General features: G+C 38.8%; 1 protein-coding gene across 1 annotated transcript in view; it reads left to right on the forward strand.

Annotated features, from left to right (window-relative positions):
• The window catches only part of CRYBG1 (crystallin beta-gamma domain containing 1), a 93,887-nt gene that overhangs the window by 24,745 nt on the left and 52,407 nt on the right, over positions 1 to 16,735 (forward strand). Inside the window, exon 3 of the mRNA XM_083731024.1 lies at positions 7,972 to 8,110. Coding sequence (XP_083587150.1) covers positions 7,972 to 8,110 — 139 coding nt within the window. The remainder of the gene's footprint in view (positions 1 to 7,971; positions 8,111 to 16,735) is intronic.

The raw sequence follows: 16,735 nt of genomic DNA on the forward strand, positions 1-16,735 counted from the left end.
GCCTTTGGTTATACTTCTATAAAATTAATGAATAATTTGATGGTAACTTCCTTTCTTGAGATCAAAGAAAGGTTTGAAGAGCAAATATTGTAAAAAAAAAAGTTATTTGTGTCATTTTAACCTTAATATATACCTTCAGCAGGTATTTGTTAAAAGCACTATGTGTGTACTAACATAACTTGTCCTGGCAATTTACATGACTACTCCAAAGATCATTTCAAATGCTTCTGTCTGACTCTCTGGGATGAATGGGGTGGGTTTTTTTAACTATACTAAACATTTATTTTGTAATATGCTATAAGTTTTTGGAATATATACAATTGTTATTGTTGCATATGGCTTCCATTCACAGATACACATTAATTCACAAGTTTCTTATCCTTTTGCATTACTGTTTTATTTTGGGTAAGGCTGGTTTCATGCCAAAGCTGACTTTCACTATGGTTATGGAATTAGAGTTGAGAATGTGTTGGTTGGTATCAAACCACTCATTTGACATTCTTACAAAACCACTGTATACTATATCCATGTATAAGATGATGCTTTTTGCTTTAAAAATATAGGCAAAAATTGGGTGTCGTCTTATACATGGATAGTGAATGCAGAGGGGCCAATTAATGGCAGCAGCAAGCAGGAGATTGGCACGGCTGATTGGTGGCTGTGGCAAGGCAGGCAGGTGATTGGCGGCTGTGACAAATGGGTGGGTGGGCTGTTGGTGGCTGCTAGCGGGCAGACAATTGGCTGCTGTGGCAAGGTGTGAGATCAGCAGTGGTTGTGGCAAGCGATCGGCAGTGGCAGGCAGGCAGGTGAACTATTGGCAGAAGTGACCTCCCCCACCCCCAACAAAAGCTAAACTTAATTTATTAATTTCAGGTTAAAAAAATAGGGGGCGTCTTATACATGGGGGTGTCATATACACAAAAAATACGGTAATTTGTCTTATCGGATAATCATTGTTCCAGGAAACAAATTCATGGGGAGAGCAAGCTGTATTCCCGAAATCCTGTTTTGTCTGCAGTCAGTTTACATCAGAAGCTTGCTCAGCAACTGACTTTTTAACAGTATCTATCTATTTTCTCTCACGAATACTTACATTGTTTTCAGAACATTCCCCCGCTCCTCCGCTTACCTCTTTAATATTATATCAACATTGAAAGTTGTCTGGCCAAATGCAATTTGTGAAAATAATTGGAAGACCCTATAAATTATAGACTGTGGCAAGATGTTAAATAATGCTAATGAACTTAATATTGTACATGGTTGAAGTAGATCAAATGGTGAAAAGCTCTACTCACATTCTACTAGAAGGTACCTTTGCAAGAATAGTCTTGAAGTAAAAAGATCGTTAGATAAATCAGTCAACGGAATCATATCTGGCTAAATACATACAAGTTATTCCAGGACCAGACAACAAAAAACCTCCGATTAGTTATACTGAAAATCCAGTGACAGTATTGAAATATTATGTAAGGAATCAGTCTTATTACAAGGGGAGATGATAGTATATCCCTCCTTTTTTAAATGGAATCCTTATCTTCCTGATAAGGATTAGATGTGTGCACCTTCACTAGACTAGTACAGTGAGAGAAGCACTAATCCTCTGAGGAAATTTTTACATATTTTCTTAATATTTAAAATATCAAAATATTCATTAAATGATTAAGGAATGGCAAATAAATTGTGTCAATGAAGACATAAGAATGATGGCTGCCATACATTAAAAAAGCAGCTCAACAATTTGGGGAGTCTTCCTAAAAAGCTCAACAATTGAAATACGGCAACCCTACAAGAAGCCCTCATTACAATTGCGCAACCACGTTTTTTGCAGCACTCAGTACTCTCAGATTAATTGCTTTTGTCCCCCCCCAGAGACAAAAATACGAGCGTGTAAGAAATTGTGATAACTCTGCAGCAGAATGTCTAACCAATTGAACAAAACATGCTGTTTGTTTGTTTTCATTGCCAGCAAAGGCCCTTTATCACTTTGTGGTGAATATAAGCATCAGCTTTGCTTTGGAAACAGATGGCTGTGCCACCCAGTGGTCAAACTTTGTCTACACATTATTGAAGGAAAATACAATCTTTTTCATTGTTATCTGGCCCCAAATGTGCTTTTGGCTCTGGCAGATTTTGGTACCTTTGTCTCAAACAGCTGGATAATCAAGCAGCTTGAAGGATCTTCAGAAATAAAAAAACGTAGGAAATTTGAGGCCATTTCATGATGCAATTAAAAATGCTGCTGCTGAAATTGCCTTCCATAAAAGTTCCAAAGTAATGTATAAAATATAATAAAAGTGGCTAAAACAGTTAAAAAACAATTACAAAAATAATGGAAAATGAGTTAAAAAGCAATACAAAATGCACACCTACAGATCCAGCCTCCAAGGAATGCATCGCCTTCTGTTGCCACTGCAGTGGCATTGACAGCTGTAGCACATTCCTTGGAGGCCGAATTCGCCTCTTTCTAAGCAGTCCCCCCCCCCCCATGATACCACCTCAGGGGTGTGGCTTTTGGGCAAATAGCGGCCACTGCTGGTCTCCTACCCCTCTTATTCCTGATGTTCATCTTTACTCCTTGTTGCGCGGCACAGGGACATTTTGTGGTTCTTCTCAGTTGCTAAAATGACTTGGTCTGGCTCTGGCAAGAGGGTTCTAGAATCGTAGAATCATAAAACTGTAGAGTTGGTAAGGTACCTTCAAGGGCCATCTAGTCCAACCCCTGCAATGCAGGACATAGCTAAATCTAGATTATTTTTTTCTGGGCAGCCGCCTTCACCCGAAATTCATTCATAAAGTTTTCATATCAAACAATGATAGCACCTTCAGTTTTAAAGAGCCTGCTGCAGTCTGGCCATCTCTTTAAAATTGGTAGAATGTTGCACTGGAGAGTGCAGAAGGGGCTACAGTGCTGAGTACTGCTTTAATGAATAGATGTTTATAATATGTGTGTAATCCCATTATCATTTTCCCAGCTACAAAAATATTGCAATTTGAGTTCTGTGTTACTATAATTTTAAAAGAAGAACTAAACTATGAGGATCGTGCACAACAAATACAAAACAAACGTACTTTCATTGCATAGAAACAAATGATGCAGAATAGTCATTTTTATTAGTGACATTCAAAATATTCAGCTAATCCTAAATCAAGATGTGAAGTGAGACCATCTTGGATAAATTCAGGGCTTTTGTGAGCTGAAGCAGGAACAGACAATGTGCTCAAGACATTAAAGGCATTAAAAAATACTGCAAGCTGTGGGCTCCTCCACACAACTTCATCATGCATTTGAGGCTTTTTGAGTTCAATATTACTGGGTAGTGTTCACATTATATAGTCCTCAATGAGAACCCATTTCACTTTTTAAAAAATAGTGAACTAGCTGGGAGTCCTGTGTCCTGGCAGCCCTTAAGTAGGCAGTTGTAAGGCTGCCCCTGAAAAACCCTACCTAAATGAAAAAAAATTGACTAGTTTCTAATATTCCTATCTGGGGTAAGGTGAGTGAAGGAACAGCTGGTGTAGAGTCTGCATCAAGACACTAGCAGGAGCACCAGATTGACTCTGCTGGTGTACCTACACAGCCCTGAGCTCACTGCTATGTGGCCCTGTCCCTTCATTGCCCAGGTAATTGCAACAATGCTTCTATTGGTAGTGTAGTTCTATGGCACCACCCTGTAGCTACTCCTGCTCAAGTAGGTAACTCCAAGGATATCTTTGATTACTCCAGTTATATGAATCCCAATACTCTATTACTATCTTCCTGTTATTTGGGGAAGACCTTTTCATTAAAATGTTCAACCCTGCAATTGATGTGGCTTTATGTTCCTGTTTTGTTTTATTTTTCCACTGTATATTATTATTATTTAAGCACCCTGAAAATTTTATTTGAAGCACTGGAATGTAATAAAATAGGTAAGGTATAACCCAATAAAGAATTGCTGTTCCAAATCTTATTTGTGAAAAAGCATAGTAATATGACCAAAACAATGCTAGACACAAGGAAGAGTTCAGTCGGTAGAGAATGGGACTCTTAATCTCAGGGTCATGAGCCCCACATTGGATGAAAGATTCCTGCATTGCAGGAATCCAACTCTACTATTCTATGACAAATTTAGATTAAGTGAGTTTAGTTGCAAGTAGCTCTTTAATATACCTCCAATAATATGAAATGTGCTTCTCTAATGAGATTGAATTCCATTGCTCTTATCTCAGGTCAACATAAGATATTCGAGCTCACTTTTACCTTTATAAAATGTGCACATGCAAATTTAGGAAGAGTTTTTGTGATTCAAAAATATACATACAGTACTCAATTTTTAATATTGGCTTAGCCAGGACTTTTTTTCAGCTGGAACTCACCAGAGCTCAGTTCTGGCACCTCTCAGGTGGGCACCATTGCCATTATAAGAGAAGTGAGGCATTCATGGTGAGTTCTGGCACTTCTTTTTCTAGAAAAATAGCACCGAGTTTAGCATTTTTCAAAAGCTTTTTATACTGCAGTACTGATTTATACAATAACTTGATAGATATAATCAGTCCACTAGGTGGCAGCGTTTCATACAAAGTTGTAATATTTCCTACATGCTCTTATTTGTTTCTATATGTACTACTATCCTGAAATTTCATATCACAATGAAAATTGTGTTTTCAGGCTTCATAGATCTGCAGCCAAATACTCTTCCTCATGCATGCCTTTTTCATCCTTGTTTCAGAGGCTGCTCACAGCCCTGATTGGCTGCTGCTTCAGGGCCTCTGACATTGTGTGTTCTTGCTAGCAACATGGTGTCAGCTAAGTGGGAGCCGTACAGTCAGCATCCTGACACCACTACTACATGCAGCCAATCCAACTGACTACATGCTGGCATTAGAAAGCCAATTCTTAGAACTTTTGTCTTCATCCAGACAATATGTTGGGTAGGAAGGCAGTTTACAAATACTATTCATCTCCCAGACCCCAGGGTTTCCTAGAGAGGTACAATTTTTAGACGAGAGGGATGCCCACACCTTGACTTTGCTATAGCTCTAAATCTATCGTCATATCTCCTTACTACACTGTGTTGTTACATTCAAAACAATATGTATCAGTTTTGCCTTACATCTTTTGTTAGTCTTTCTAGTGTGCTCCTCTGCTGTCAGAAGTTGCTCTGCATTTTTCTATGTTCTCAGACCCATGTAAAAAATTCATGTACCAAGTGTCAAGCCAAACACTTTTGTTACCCAGTATCGGATATTTACCTGGATTGATGGGCAATTAATTAATTAGCTTCTCAATCAATTAAATATGACCAAAAAGTTTGTTTTTCTTAGCATTTAATTACAAAAATCCTCAAAACAGCTTACAGATAATCAACAAAAGTAAGATGGCTAAAAGCATAAAAGCAGTAACATTAGAACAATATTATTAAAACAGATATAAATTGCAGATAAAATGGAGAGGGGTGTCAGCCAATTCTGCCCAACTTGGAGTTGATTAAGGAAAGGCACCCAGACAGAGTTTTGCATGAGCCAGAGACAGTTCCCAAGAATCCATGTACACAAACCTGCCAGGAGCTTCTAAACTGGTTGGAGAAACAGCTGCTTCACTTCTGAAGACAAGTAGGAAACCAGGCATTCCACCAGAGGGCACCCAAGTGTGAGCATCTCCAGGAATATTACACCCATAGGCCAACCGTGAATGAGATGATTACTTTTACCGCCTCGAATCAAGGCAGCCTAAGCCAACTCCAAATAAAACTGGTGCCCAGGGCTCTTCCTTGCCATGCCTGCTGTCCCTGGGAAATGTGACAAAAGCCTTTATCTGGGGCTACAACATTTAGGCTGCAATTACATACCTTCGGGGAAGTACATGCTATTGAACTCAATGAGACTTACCTCTGAAAAGATGTGTAGGGTTGAAGTCATAATAGGATTGAACTGTTAGTCTGTTTTCATTTATATAAAGATAATGTCTGATTAAAAATGCCTTTTGTAATGCAAGTACGTATAAAAACTGAGCATGTAAGAGACCTGTGTAAGAAGGAATGAGAGATACTTATTTTAGCATGGTGTGTGTATGCTTTACAGTACATAATCTTTTTTTTAATTATTATTTTCTTTAGAAGCATTATTTTTTTCTCACTTGCAAATTTAGGTACTACTAAAACTAGTTTTGTTAATTGACTAAGATTCAGTGCTTTTTTCTGTGGGTACGCAGGGGTATGCATACCCCTTAAACATTTTGTGAATCTAACTTTGGCCTCATTGAGGAGCAGTATTTCAATATGAGTAGGAAAATGAGAGTACCCCTAAACATTTTTTTAGGGGGAAAAGCACAGCTAAGATTTATTTAATTGGGTTGTAGGATTAATTTTGAGCCTAGTATTATAAATGTAAGAAGGTCTGGTGGAACTCCCCACAAGAGGAATTCTATAACATAGATGCCCCCAGTAAGAAAACTAGCATTCATTGAAGGATGTAGTCTTGGCACAAAGGACAAATATTTTATTTATAACAAACAAACATTACATTAGGCAATAGAAAATGCCCACCAGAAATCTTATGTTCTCAGCTGATTCAGGGCTTGGTCTTGAGAGTTTTCATGTAAGACCTGGAGTGGACTGATCTGGACCCTGGTGAACTGGAACATACATAAAGCAGGGATATTGTGCCAGTAGCTACCAATTTGGCCTTTCTAAATGATGAAATCCAGAGCAGAACATCATTTGAAATTTGAGCAAACTGAGAAAGTGCCTCATAGAGAAAAAGGTATTCTTACCCAGTTCAAAAGTGGCACTATTAATTGTGTGTAGAACCCAACTGGTAAGTACAAATCTTCTAACACTTCTAGGAAATTTGTTGGCTAGGGCATTTTGGATCTGTTAGAGTTCTAAACATACTTCCAGGCAGCTCCAAGTGGCATTCAGAGATAGAGCTGTGTACTGAAATTTAGGGCAATAGCACTATCTCTGTTGCCACCTAACAACAGATATTCAATTTTATATTTCTTCTGAATAGGGAAGTCACCTTTAGTAGTCATAGCTAATATCCATCAACAGACCCATCTTCCACGAAACCCGTTTTATATCACCCAAACAAATGACCATAGCATCTTGTGGCAGTTAATTCCATTAACTAAATTATATGTGAAGAGTAGCCTTTTTCATCTGTCTTAATTTTTACTGCTAATAAATGTTTTTGGACAGCAGGTGCTCTGCGTGTTCTAATGGGAGGGGTTGGGGAGGGGGCTATTGCTTTGTTCTTGTTCTTGTTTTTATTATGTCTTTTGTGTTTTTTGCCTTGTATTTTGTGCTGTGAACCACCCTGAGATCTATGGATAAAGGGTGGTATACAAATGTCAATAATAATAATAATAATAATAATAATAATAATTAATAATGTTTATCTCCTATTGCCAGGCCAGCATGTATTGACAGATGGGAGACAGATGGGAGTTCTGTATTATGTTTCATAATCTTTGAAAACTTTCTACTGTGTTTTTATGACCTAATAATCAGAGATGCAGGTGCTCCTGAGGGAATAATTGCATGGTTATTCAAAGGAAGAGACAGCAATTGGCACCATCCCTGAACCGCTGTAGCACTTTATAGTTTTTGCTATGTCCCAAATAGCAAAAGCTATAAATATTCAAGGACTAAACTAAATCTAGGCAAAAATGAAAAATGCCTTTCAAAACTGGCCATATTTCACCTTCAACAAAACAGCCGTAATTTAAAAATAAAAAGAAATATGAGACCCTTCTTGATGCCTTCTTGGCCGGAAGTCAGGATGAAAGACTCATAAACCAGATCCAAACATTATTAATTTAAAGGTTAGGTACAAAGCTGTTTTTAAGTCGTTTTTGGATGCAGACACGCAATATTTGTCACATGTTAAGACTTTAATCACAATGATCTTTAATACAGCTTCCATTTAACATCCTACTACAATGTTTCTGGTCAATTTAATTAAATGGCAAAAATATTGTGTGTTTTTCAGAGATTTTGACATGCCAGATACACAATTTGCTGCTCAGGCCAATCAGCTGCCTCCACTACCCTCAAAAGAGACACAGTTTGCTTATGGTATTCCAATGGATTCAGTAACTACATCTACGTTGCCGGCATCATTTAAAAAGGTAAGGAGGAACTAAAAGTATGAAGTGTGACATTGTTTTTACTTTTTTAAAAAAATTAATTTTGAAAAATACCATACATAGAAATTTCTTAAGGAAGGTAAAAAATAAGTAAAAAATTACTGGGGGAAATTTGATGACAAACAATGAAGCCAGATGTCTTTTTTCCATTTGGGTCCATGAAATATGTACAAAGTACAAAGAAAAATTATATAAGAGTATAATGACATTGAGCTACACGTGCATTTATCCATAGATGGGATCAATAGGAATTATAAAAACAAATAAATTCCTTGTGTTCCCAATTTTCTCCACAAGTAAATGCTTTTGATAGGCTGACATGAGGGAACTGGAATATTATCAATATTCTATATCAATGCTTATTCCAGTTTAGACCCACTGAAGCCAGTGAACTGAATTGGCTTAAACTGGTGTTCTTTGGCTTAGCAGGAGGTTTGAATGTACTGTACAAATTCATTTAATTCCTCCACTTAGGTTATTCATCTTATTTATATTAGTATTATATAACGCCAGCAACTTAGCATAGAGGGAGGGTGCTTATTACTTCTGTTGTAGTGTGAGAACTATGCTTAAGTGATTACCTTGTAGACAAGGTTGTGCAATGCCTTACTTGTCATAACTTACTTTAAAGGCGTCTGGCTTGGTGAATAGCCTAATTTTCTCATAAACAATAGTAAATCATAGGCTATAAGCTGAAGAAAACTGGCCAGTTTGCTTTTCTGCTGAAAGACAGAATGTAAAAAAATAAAATAAAAGGATAACTTCATGAATTTTGTTTGTTTATTTTAAATATTTATAGGTTGCTTTTCTCAAGGCAGCAAGCAACAACATAAACATAACTTTATAAATAAAATTACAATGGCATTACACTATATTAGAAACTTTAGATGATAGGCAGCAAGGTCATACTTGGAGAAGACCCACTGAAAACACTGAAATGAGTACATTGAGCATGTCTAACAATGGAGATCACACTTTAAAAGAAAATAAAAAGTTATGCAGCACTTTTTAAAATTGTGTTCGAAAATTTGCAAATATCGTAGCTAGGTAAGGAAGCATAGAATTTTATATCAATCAAACTTTTGCCTTTTAATTCAATATTGTACTTCTTTTAAATATAAGGTAAAGGTAAAGGTACCCCTGCCCGTACGGGCCAGTCTTGACAGACTCTGGGGTTGTGCACCCATCTCACTCAAGAGGCCAGGGGCCAGCGCTGTCCGGAGACACTTCCAGGTCACGTGGCCAGCGTGAATTCGCTGCTCTGGCGAGCCAGAGCCGCACACGGAAACGCCGTTTACCTTCCCGCTGGTAAGCGGTCCCTATTTATCTACTTGCACCCGGAGGTGCTTCCGAACTGCTAGGTTGGCAGGCGCTGGGATCGAGCAGCAGGAGCGCACCCCGCCGCAGGGATTCGAACCGCCGACCTTTCGATCGGCAAGTCCTAGGCGCTGAGGCTTTAACCCACAGCGCCACCTGCGTCCCTAAATATAGCTGATACTATATTTAATTTTGCCCGATTCTTGCTCACACTGTAGCTTCAGTTTCTCCTCTATTTAAGATGCCCATGATAACATCCATAGTCAGTATGTTCCTATTATTGCTTGATTGCTAAGAATTGTGACTTCTGTCCCCAGAGGTCATGTTTCTCTTTCCCAGTGCTACACATCTGGCCATACTGACTATATTACAAGATCATGATAATAGGAGTTCCCCTTTGTCCCTTTGTCCTTTATCATCTGTCCACTGCAGTAATAAACATAAGCTAAGCCAGTGAGCTTCCTGGTAAGACTCTTGCCTCAACTTCGAAAGAACTGATAAACATTCCTCCCACACCTGGATTTGCTGATGACATACAGTTTTAATTTCATTTGGCATCTTATCAGGCAAGGACAGCAAAATCCAGTCTGCTTAGTAAATGCTTTTGCAAAATCAATCCAAGGGTTGCCATAACAGGCCATTGCTTATCTCGAGCATCATCTGGCATTCTCATTACCCAGTGAATCAATTAATTGTTTTTTCTCTTCTTGTGAAAGTCTGCCTAATTCACCACTAAGGCTCTATTTGTGATTCAGAATGATTCAACAGTAGTTTCCCAGCCTTTGATATCAGGCTAATTCCTCTGTAATGCATTGTCTCAGGGGTTCCCAAACTGTGATTGGGCTTCATTCAAGTGCTCCACAGCACGTCTGTGAAGAACACTTACAATTTGACTTCTATGGATTTCCAATCATAATACAATATATAAGAAATAAAAGAACCACTAAAAATCATTTATAATCATGCAACATCTAGCACAGTTCTTACAGTTGCTTAAAATATTATTATTACCAATTATTATAATTATTCCCAGGATCCCCGCAGCTGTTTTCATAAAGTCTGTGGGGGACAGAGGGAGTTTGGAAAATTTTGTATTATCATAAACATTTTTCAAATGAAACAGTCTCTAGCTTCCTCATCACTTTGATACTATTATATAAAGTAAATCCACTGGTCTCCATTTGCCATTGCTTCTGAGATCAGTTAAATTTATGGTGGTAGACTTGATTTCTCTTTTTTTTAAAAATGATTGCTGCTCCTTATTTAGTAAGATGCTCCCCTTCTTGTTGAGAATTCAACCTAGGACTGCAGATGTTCTTGATGCAGACATCCTTTATTTTCTGTTTACTTAGTCACAGTAATTTATATGTGGGATCAGCTTCCATAATGGTCTGTTTTCTTTATAGCTTTGTGTTGAATAACAATTAAAGTGACAGCTTGCTTTAAAATACACTTTATTTACCAATGCAGTGTTAATTGATTAATCAAACTACCCATTTAGGCTGCAATCTTGTACACACCTAGGAATATGTCCCTCTGAATTCATTGAGAGCTACTAAGATTAAACTGATAATTACCCAAAAAGTGGCATTGATTAATTTGACATTAATATTACTTAAAATGTTATTTTTAAAATGTGTGTAAGTATTGCAGAAGCTACAAAGCAGGATGATATAATACAAAAAAATCCAACATTTTATATGACAATTTAATTATTTTCTAATTAGATGAACTTGGACTATCTCTGCACTTTACCTTTCTGTACCATTAAAACACCTGTAAGCAGTAGAAACTTTCCACTGTTATATAGCTGAAATTGGAAGAAATCTTTGTAACTGAGCATCGTGTACCAGAGGATACTCTGAAAGAACAAGACTCAGTATGCCCAGTGCTATTTTTCTAGAAAAAGGTGCCAGAACTCACCACAAACGCCTCCCTTGTTCTCTTATAATGACAATGGCTCCTGAGAGGTGCTGGAACTGAGTTCCAGTGAGTTCTGGCTGAAAAAAACCCTGAGTATGCCCAAAGCATTACAGAAATACAGTGGTACCTCCAGTTGTGCACGGGGCATTCTGGAGCTCCGGTTGGATCCCAAGGTGTGCGTATCCGGAGGTGCCACTTCTGCGCATGGCGCAGTTTAGCACTTCTGCACATGTGGTGAAACCCGGAAAAATACTTCCAGGTTTGCCGCGCACATATCCCGAAGGATACGTAACTGGAGGTGAAAGTAAGTAAAGGTTCCACTGTATAATACACAATATACATGAAGGGCATTTAGATGCAATGGGAGCTTTTATATTTGTCCACTAAGCATGCAGACATAGGATGGGCCTGGCCAAACTTGGCCCTCCAGCTGTTTTGGGACTACAGTTCCCATCATCCCTGACCACTGGTCCTGTTAGCTAGAGGTGATGGGAGTTGTAGTCCCAAAACAGCTGGCGGGCCAAATTTGGCCATGCCTGCTCTAATTCATTGTTTGTGTTAGCCATGGTTTGGTTAAGAAGCCAAACAAATGATCAAACCATCCAGGATTCTTCCTACTTCCCTTCCCAACACCACACCTTCTGTCCAATATCTGGAATGCCTACATGATGCCCTTGTGCTAGCATTGCCCACCATGTCATCCGCCTGCTTTGTCATTGGTTGGCTGACCAACACATCTGAGGTTAGGAGTGTGGTAACTGTAGAGTGTCTCTTTCTTGATTGGGGTTTGCCTCTCTAGGTGTGCTTACCTGGCATCTAGTCTGATGTCTTGATGGATCTGGGAACGACTTTTCTTTTAATTCGTCCAGCCATTTCAGCACACTGAATAGTTTAATTTCTATTTCAATTTTACTTCTTTTGTTTTTATTTCATAAAATTTATGTACCACTTGAGTGTAGAAAAAAACCCTCAATTTTTTATGATTCAGCCTAGTTTTATTGTTATTTGGTATTGTTCCTTTGCTTTAGGTCATTTTTTTATTCTATACTATATAGTTTTGGGGTTTGTTTTTTTACTATAACGTATCTTGGGAACATATACTGAAGGATTGCTTATACATATCCCAAAACAGCCTCAATTGTCATTTACTGTAGGAAATATACACTGGCCATGCCTATAATAATGGCCTCAGGCCTACTTTAATGCTCTCCTTTACAAAAGTTATTTTTTTCACCGCCACCAAAGGGGGCTGATTTGAGGAAAGCACAAAATAGAGCATTATGCAATCTACAAAAATCCCCTATTATCTTGCTTAAATTCATCAAAATGTTAACCAGTTTGCCAACATTCTGTCAGTGTTGTTGAACATCTCTATTAATTCCTCCCAGTAGCATTAAAAAACCAAAGTATTTTTGGCCTGGTTGGGATGGGGGATGCCAAATATATACAGTGAAGAATTGTTATAGTTGCAACACTGTCATGCCTTTTGTTTTATTTACTTGGTAACAAAATTACTGTTTTGCAAAACTGGACTGCCTCTTTAATTAGAGCTAAAAGCAAGTGTGTGTCCACTCCCTCACTAGTCACTGTGGCGGTGAAATTTTTTCTTGAAACTTCAATTGCACTTTAGGACCTTCTATGGGAGGCATGGGGAGATAATATTTTTTTCAATCCATGCTTGGGAATGAAATGATAAAAATCCAAAGTTAAATTTATGGTGTTTTCACAAATATCACTGTCAGCTTTTCAGTCTGAAAGGGGCCTCTTGTGGATATGGAAGTGGTAGAGAGCAGAAGAAAGAATAATTTGAAAATATCTACATTTTAGCTCCTGGGTATGTTTATTTTTATTTGAAAAATGTTGCTTGGGGAGGACTGCTTACACTATTTTTATGCCACCTGACCTGCTCAGGTATCTGTACCTTTCTGTGCTTTGTGAAAATGTGATCTTCCCCTCTGAATTGAAGCTCAGTTAAGAAAAATATCTGATAAGATCTGATTCAGCAGACAAGATCAGATTTTTGCAAGGCACAGCTGGGAAACTATAAGAAACAGGGTGTCTTTACCCGGGGGTGCAAGGGGTGCGGGGCACCTGGGCACCTTATTCTGGGGGGCGCCAGGCTGCTGCGGATTGCGCCCTGGTGGCTGTTTGGCTGGACTCTGGCGTCACTCCGAATTTGCGATGGCCGGATCTGGCGGAGAAGGCGCTACAGGGCCACTCCCTCCCCCGGCCCCTTCCATGGGCTGCTCAGCCGCGGGGTCTGCCGGTGATTTGCCTCACTCCACCTTTGCAATGCCCCGCCCACCTGGCACAGCCAATCAGGTACTGGGGCGCTGCTGCCACTATCCATGTGCACACCGGAGGAGAAAACCCCGCGCCGCCCCCAGCATGACCAGCCTCAACCTGCTGCTCTGAACGGGTAGCCAGAGAGGAAGGAGAAACGTAAGGAGCCCCGCCACGTGGCCCTGGGCTGGTCCAGGCTGCGGAGCTTGGTGCGCAGAGCTGCACTCCACGTGGCTTTTCCATGGCTCCATCCTGCACGCAACACAGTTTTCGCCCAGGGGACGCACAGAGGTCTCCTGGTGCTTGCCTTTCCCCGGGCAGGAACACAGGAAGCGGTTAGTCATGAGATTAGTTGTGTCAAAATTTGAGGGCGCTGTGTGGATCTTTGCACCCCGGCGATGGATATACTAAAGACGGCCCTGATAAGCAAAGCTCTCAGATACAATACAGTTAAAATATGGGTTAAGCAAAAGTGTGGGTGAGCACTTACCGTAGTCTTTAAGGAGGTTCCCCAGTACTCTTTGTCGTTTTTGCTACTATGGACTAACACAACTACTTCTCTGGAAATAGTTCCCAGAGCTGCTTTATGTGCATGCTATCATGGGATCTCATTTTGCTGATGAGCTTAATTTTAATGAATTGTGTTAATGGCTTCTATATTTAGCAGTCAAGTGCAAGATATTTGAGACCCTTTGACTTTGTGAAAAATTGCTCCCTGACTTCTTTAGCAATAAGCTCCTTTTTATTGTGATATTGCAAGTGTTCTGAATGTTGTAAGACCTGTTTGTGCATTTTGATGATTGCACTGAAAACATGTTATGGGAAAGGGAGGCAGCCAGCTGATATTGGGGCCTCTTTGGAAATGTTATGCTTATAGTAAGTTATAAATAGAATTCTTAGAGAAAATAACTTTTCACAATATATGTAACTGAGAAAAAGTAGGTGGCTCATTCTTATCCTTAACACAATCCTCACTGTTAAGGGGGCAGCCTCCAACTGACTAATTTTTATTTTAAACTGGCACTTCTTTCCTCACTCTTCTACAATCTTAACTATTCATCCAGCATTACAGATGCATGCTTTGAAAAATACAGGATGCTTTACAGAGCCAGTATGGTGTAGTGGTTAAGAGTGGTAGACTTGTAATCTGGTGAACTGGGTTCGCTTCCCCGCTCCTCCACATGCAGCTGCTGGGTGACCTTGGGCTAGTCACACTTCTCTGAAGTCTCTCAGCCCCTCTCACCTCACAGAGTGTTTGTTGTGGGGGAGGAAGGGAAAGGAGAATGTTAGCTGCTTTGAGACTCCTTTGGGTAGTGATAAAGCGGGATATCAAATCCAAACTCCTCCTCCTCTTCTTCTTCTTCTTCTTCTTCTAAAATGAGGAAAACAATGGCTTTGCATCAAGACCTGGAAGTCTGGATTCTGTGTGTGGGGTTTTTTGTTTTATGTTTTGCTTCACTGTGAAAGGAGACAAGCAAAACCAATTAATATCATTCCCTTGTTGACAGGGTGGATTTGATTTAAATAAAATTGATTTAAATCATGATTTAAATTGCCACATCACCCCCATGCTGTACTGGAGGGTTTCCTGAACACCCAGAGCAATTTTTGAGGGTGACAGGACTGTAGTGGGGTGGGGCAATGCAAAAATAGTGTCCACTTCTGTTTCTGTGAATGTCAGGGTCCCAGCTATACTGTACTCAAAAGTGGAAGATGGGGGACTAAAGAGGTGGATAAAACTCTGCTTTCAGAGTAAGTTTAACCATGTGACCAGTGGAGTATTTTTACCCAGAAACTGAGATAAGATTTTAAATACTAACAATGCTTGAGCATTAATAATTTTATTGTTCACTTATTCTAAACTCCAGGAATGTTTGCCATTTCAGTATAGGCATTAAAAAATAACAAAAGATAATGTACCTCAAAAACATACTTTTAAGATTAGTCAGCTTTTTGTGTCAATTATTCTGTGAAAAGCATTTAGTTTTACATTAAAATTTCTGAAAGTATTTTTCATTACTTTGGAGCTGCAACTTCTAAAATAAATAATATTTAGATAAGTGAAATTTTAATTTCATCATCAATAAATATATCATTACAGTCTTGTTAAATTAGACTCCAGAAAAAGCTCTCTTAATAAGCAGTGTGCCGAGTTAATTCAGATTGCCAACATATTTCTTTATAAGGCTCTAGTGTTGTCCTAGGGATCTTAGGTTTCATTTTGGAGAGAATTGATTTACAATGTTCAGCTCAACTTGGTATAAAATACTAATGGTTGAAGTCTGGAAAGACCTCTTCCCTAATACCTTGGAGAACTTCTGTCAATGACAGTGGACAATTCTGGGGTAAAAAACCCTTCAGTTAAGAGAAGAGCTAATGTAGTACTTGCACTTACTCATCTTGGAGAAGCATGCATTTGCTCAGGGGCAATACAAGCCAAGTACTGAGCATGGCCAGCAAGATGTGACCTTTCTATTTAAAACAATTAGGACTTTGAAAACCTAACCATTTAATGCAAATCCAATGGATTTTCACAAAAATAGGGAAAGACAAACTACACAAATTTTGGATGCATTTGAAGGGGAAAGAAAACAAGCAGACAGTATGTTTTTATGGTAAGGAACAGTAATTAATTATTAGACTTGATTATTTTCACCACGTCTGTGTTAAATTAGGCCATCTTACTGTACTTGTCATATATATACTATAATAATTTTTGGAAACATTGTGCCAATTGTTTTCATCTTATTAACATTTAGACCATTCAGGGTTTTTAATGGGGGAATGCAGTTTGGCTTCCATGAGCTAGGTTGACAACTTCATATGTTTTATAATTTTTAATAGGCTGCAAAGTGGTTTTTAAAACTCAGTAACAGAACTATTACATTGTTCAATCCCAATTCTGAATTACAACCACAGCCGCCTTTTTTAATTATGAGAAGAGATTGTACCAAGATAATACAAAATTGCAAAACCTATAGGAATGCAGAAAGAGCAGTCGGCAACATTGACTGCTTTTCCAAGAACATATATCTTGATTTGAATCCAGAATAGGGTGAGGCATTTTACTAAAAGAATCTGTCT

This window comes from Podarcis gaigeae (assembly GCF_964106915.1).
Source record: "Podarcis gaigeae genome assembly, chromosome: 3".
In the NCBI taxonomy this organism is placed as follows: domain Eukaryota; kingdom Metazoa; phylum Chordata; class Lepidosauria; order Squamata; family Lacertidae; genus Podarcis; species Podarcis gaigeae.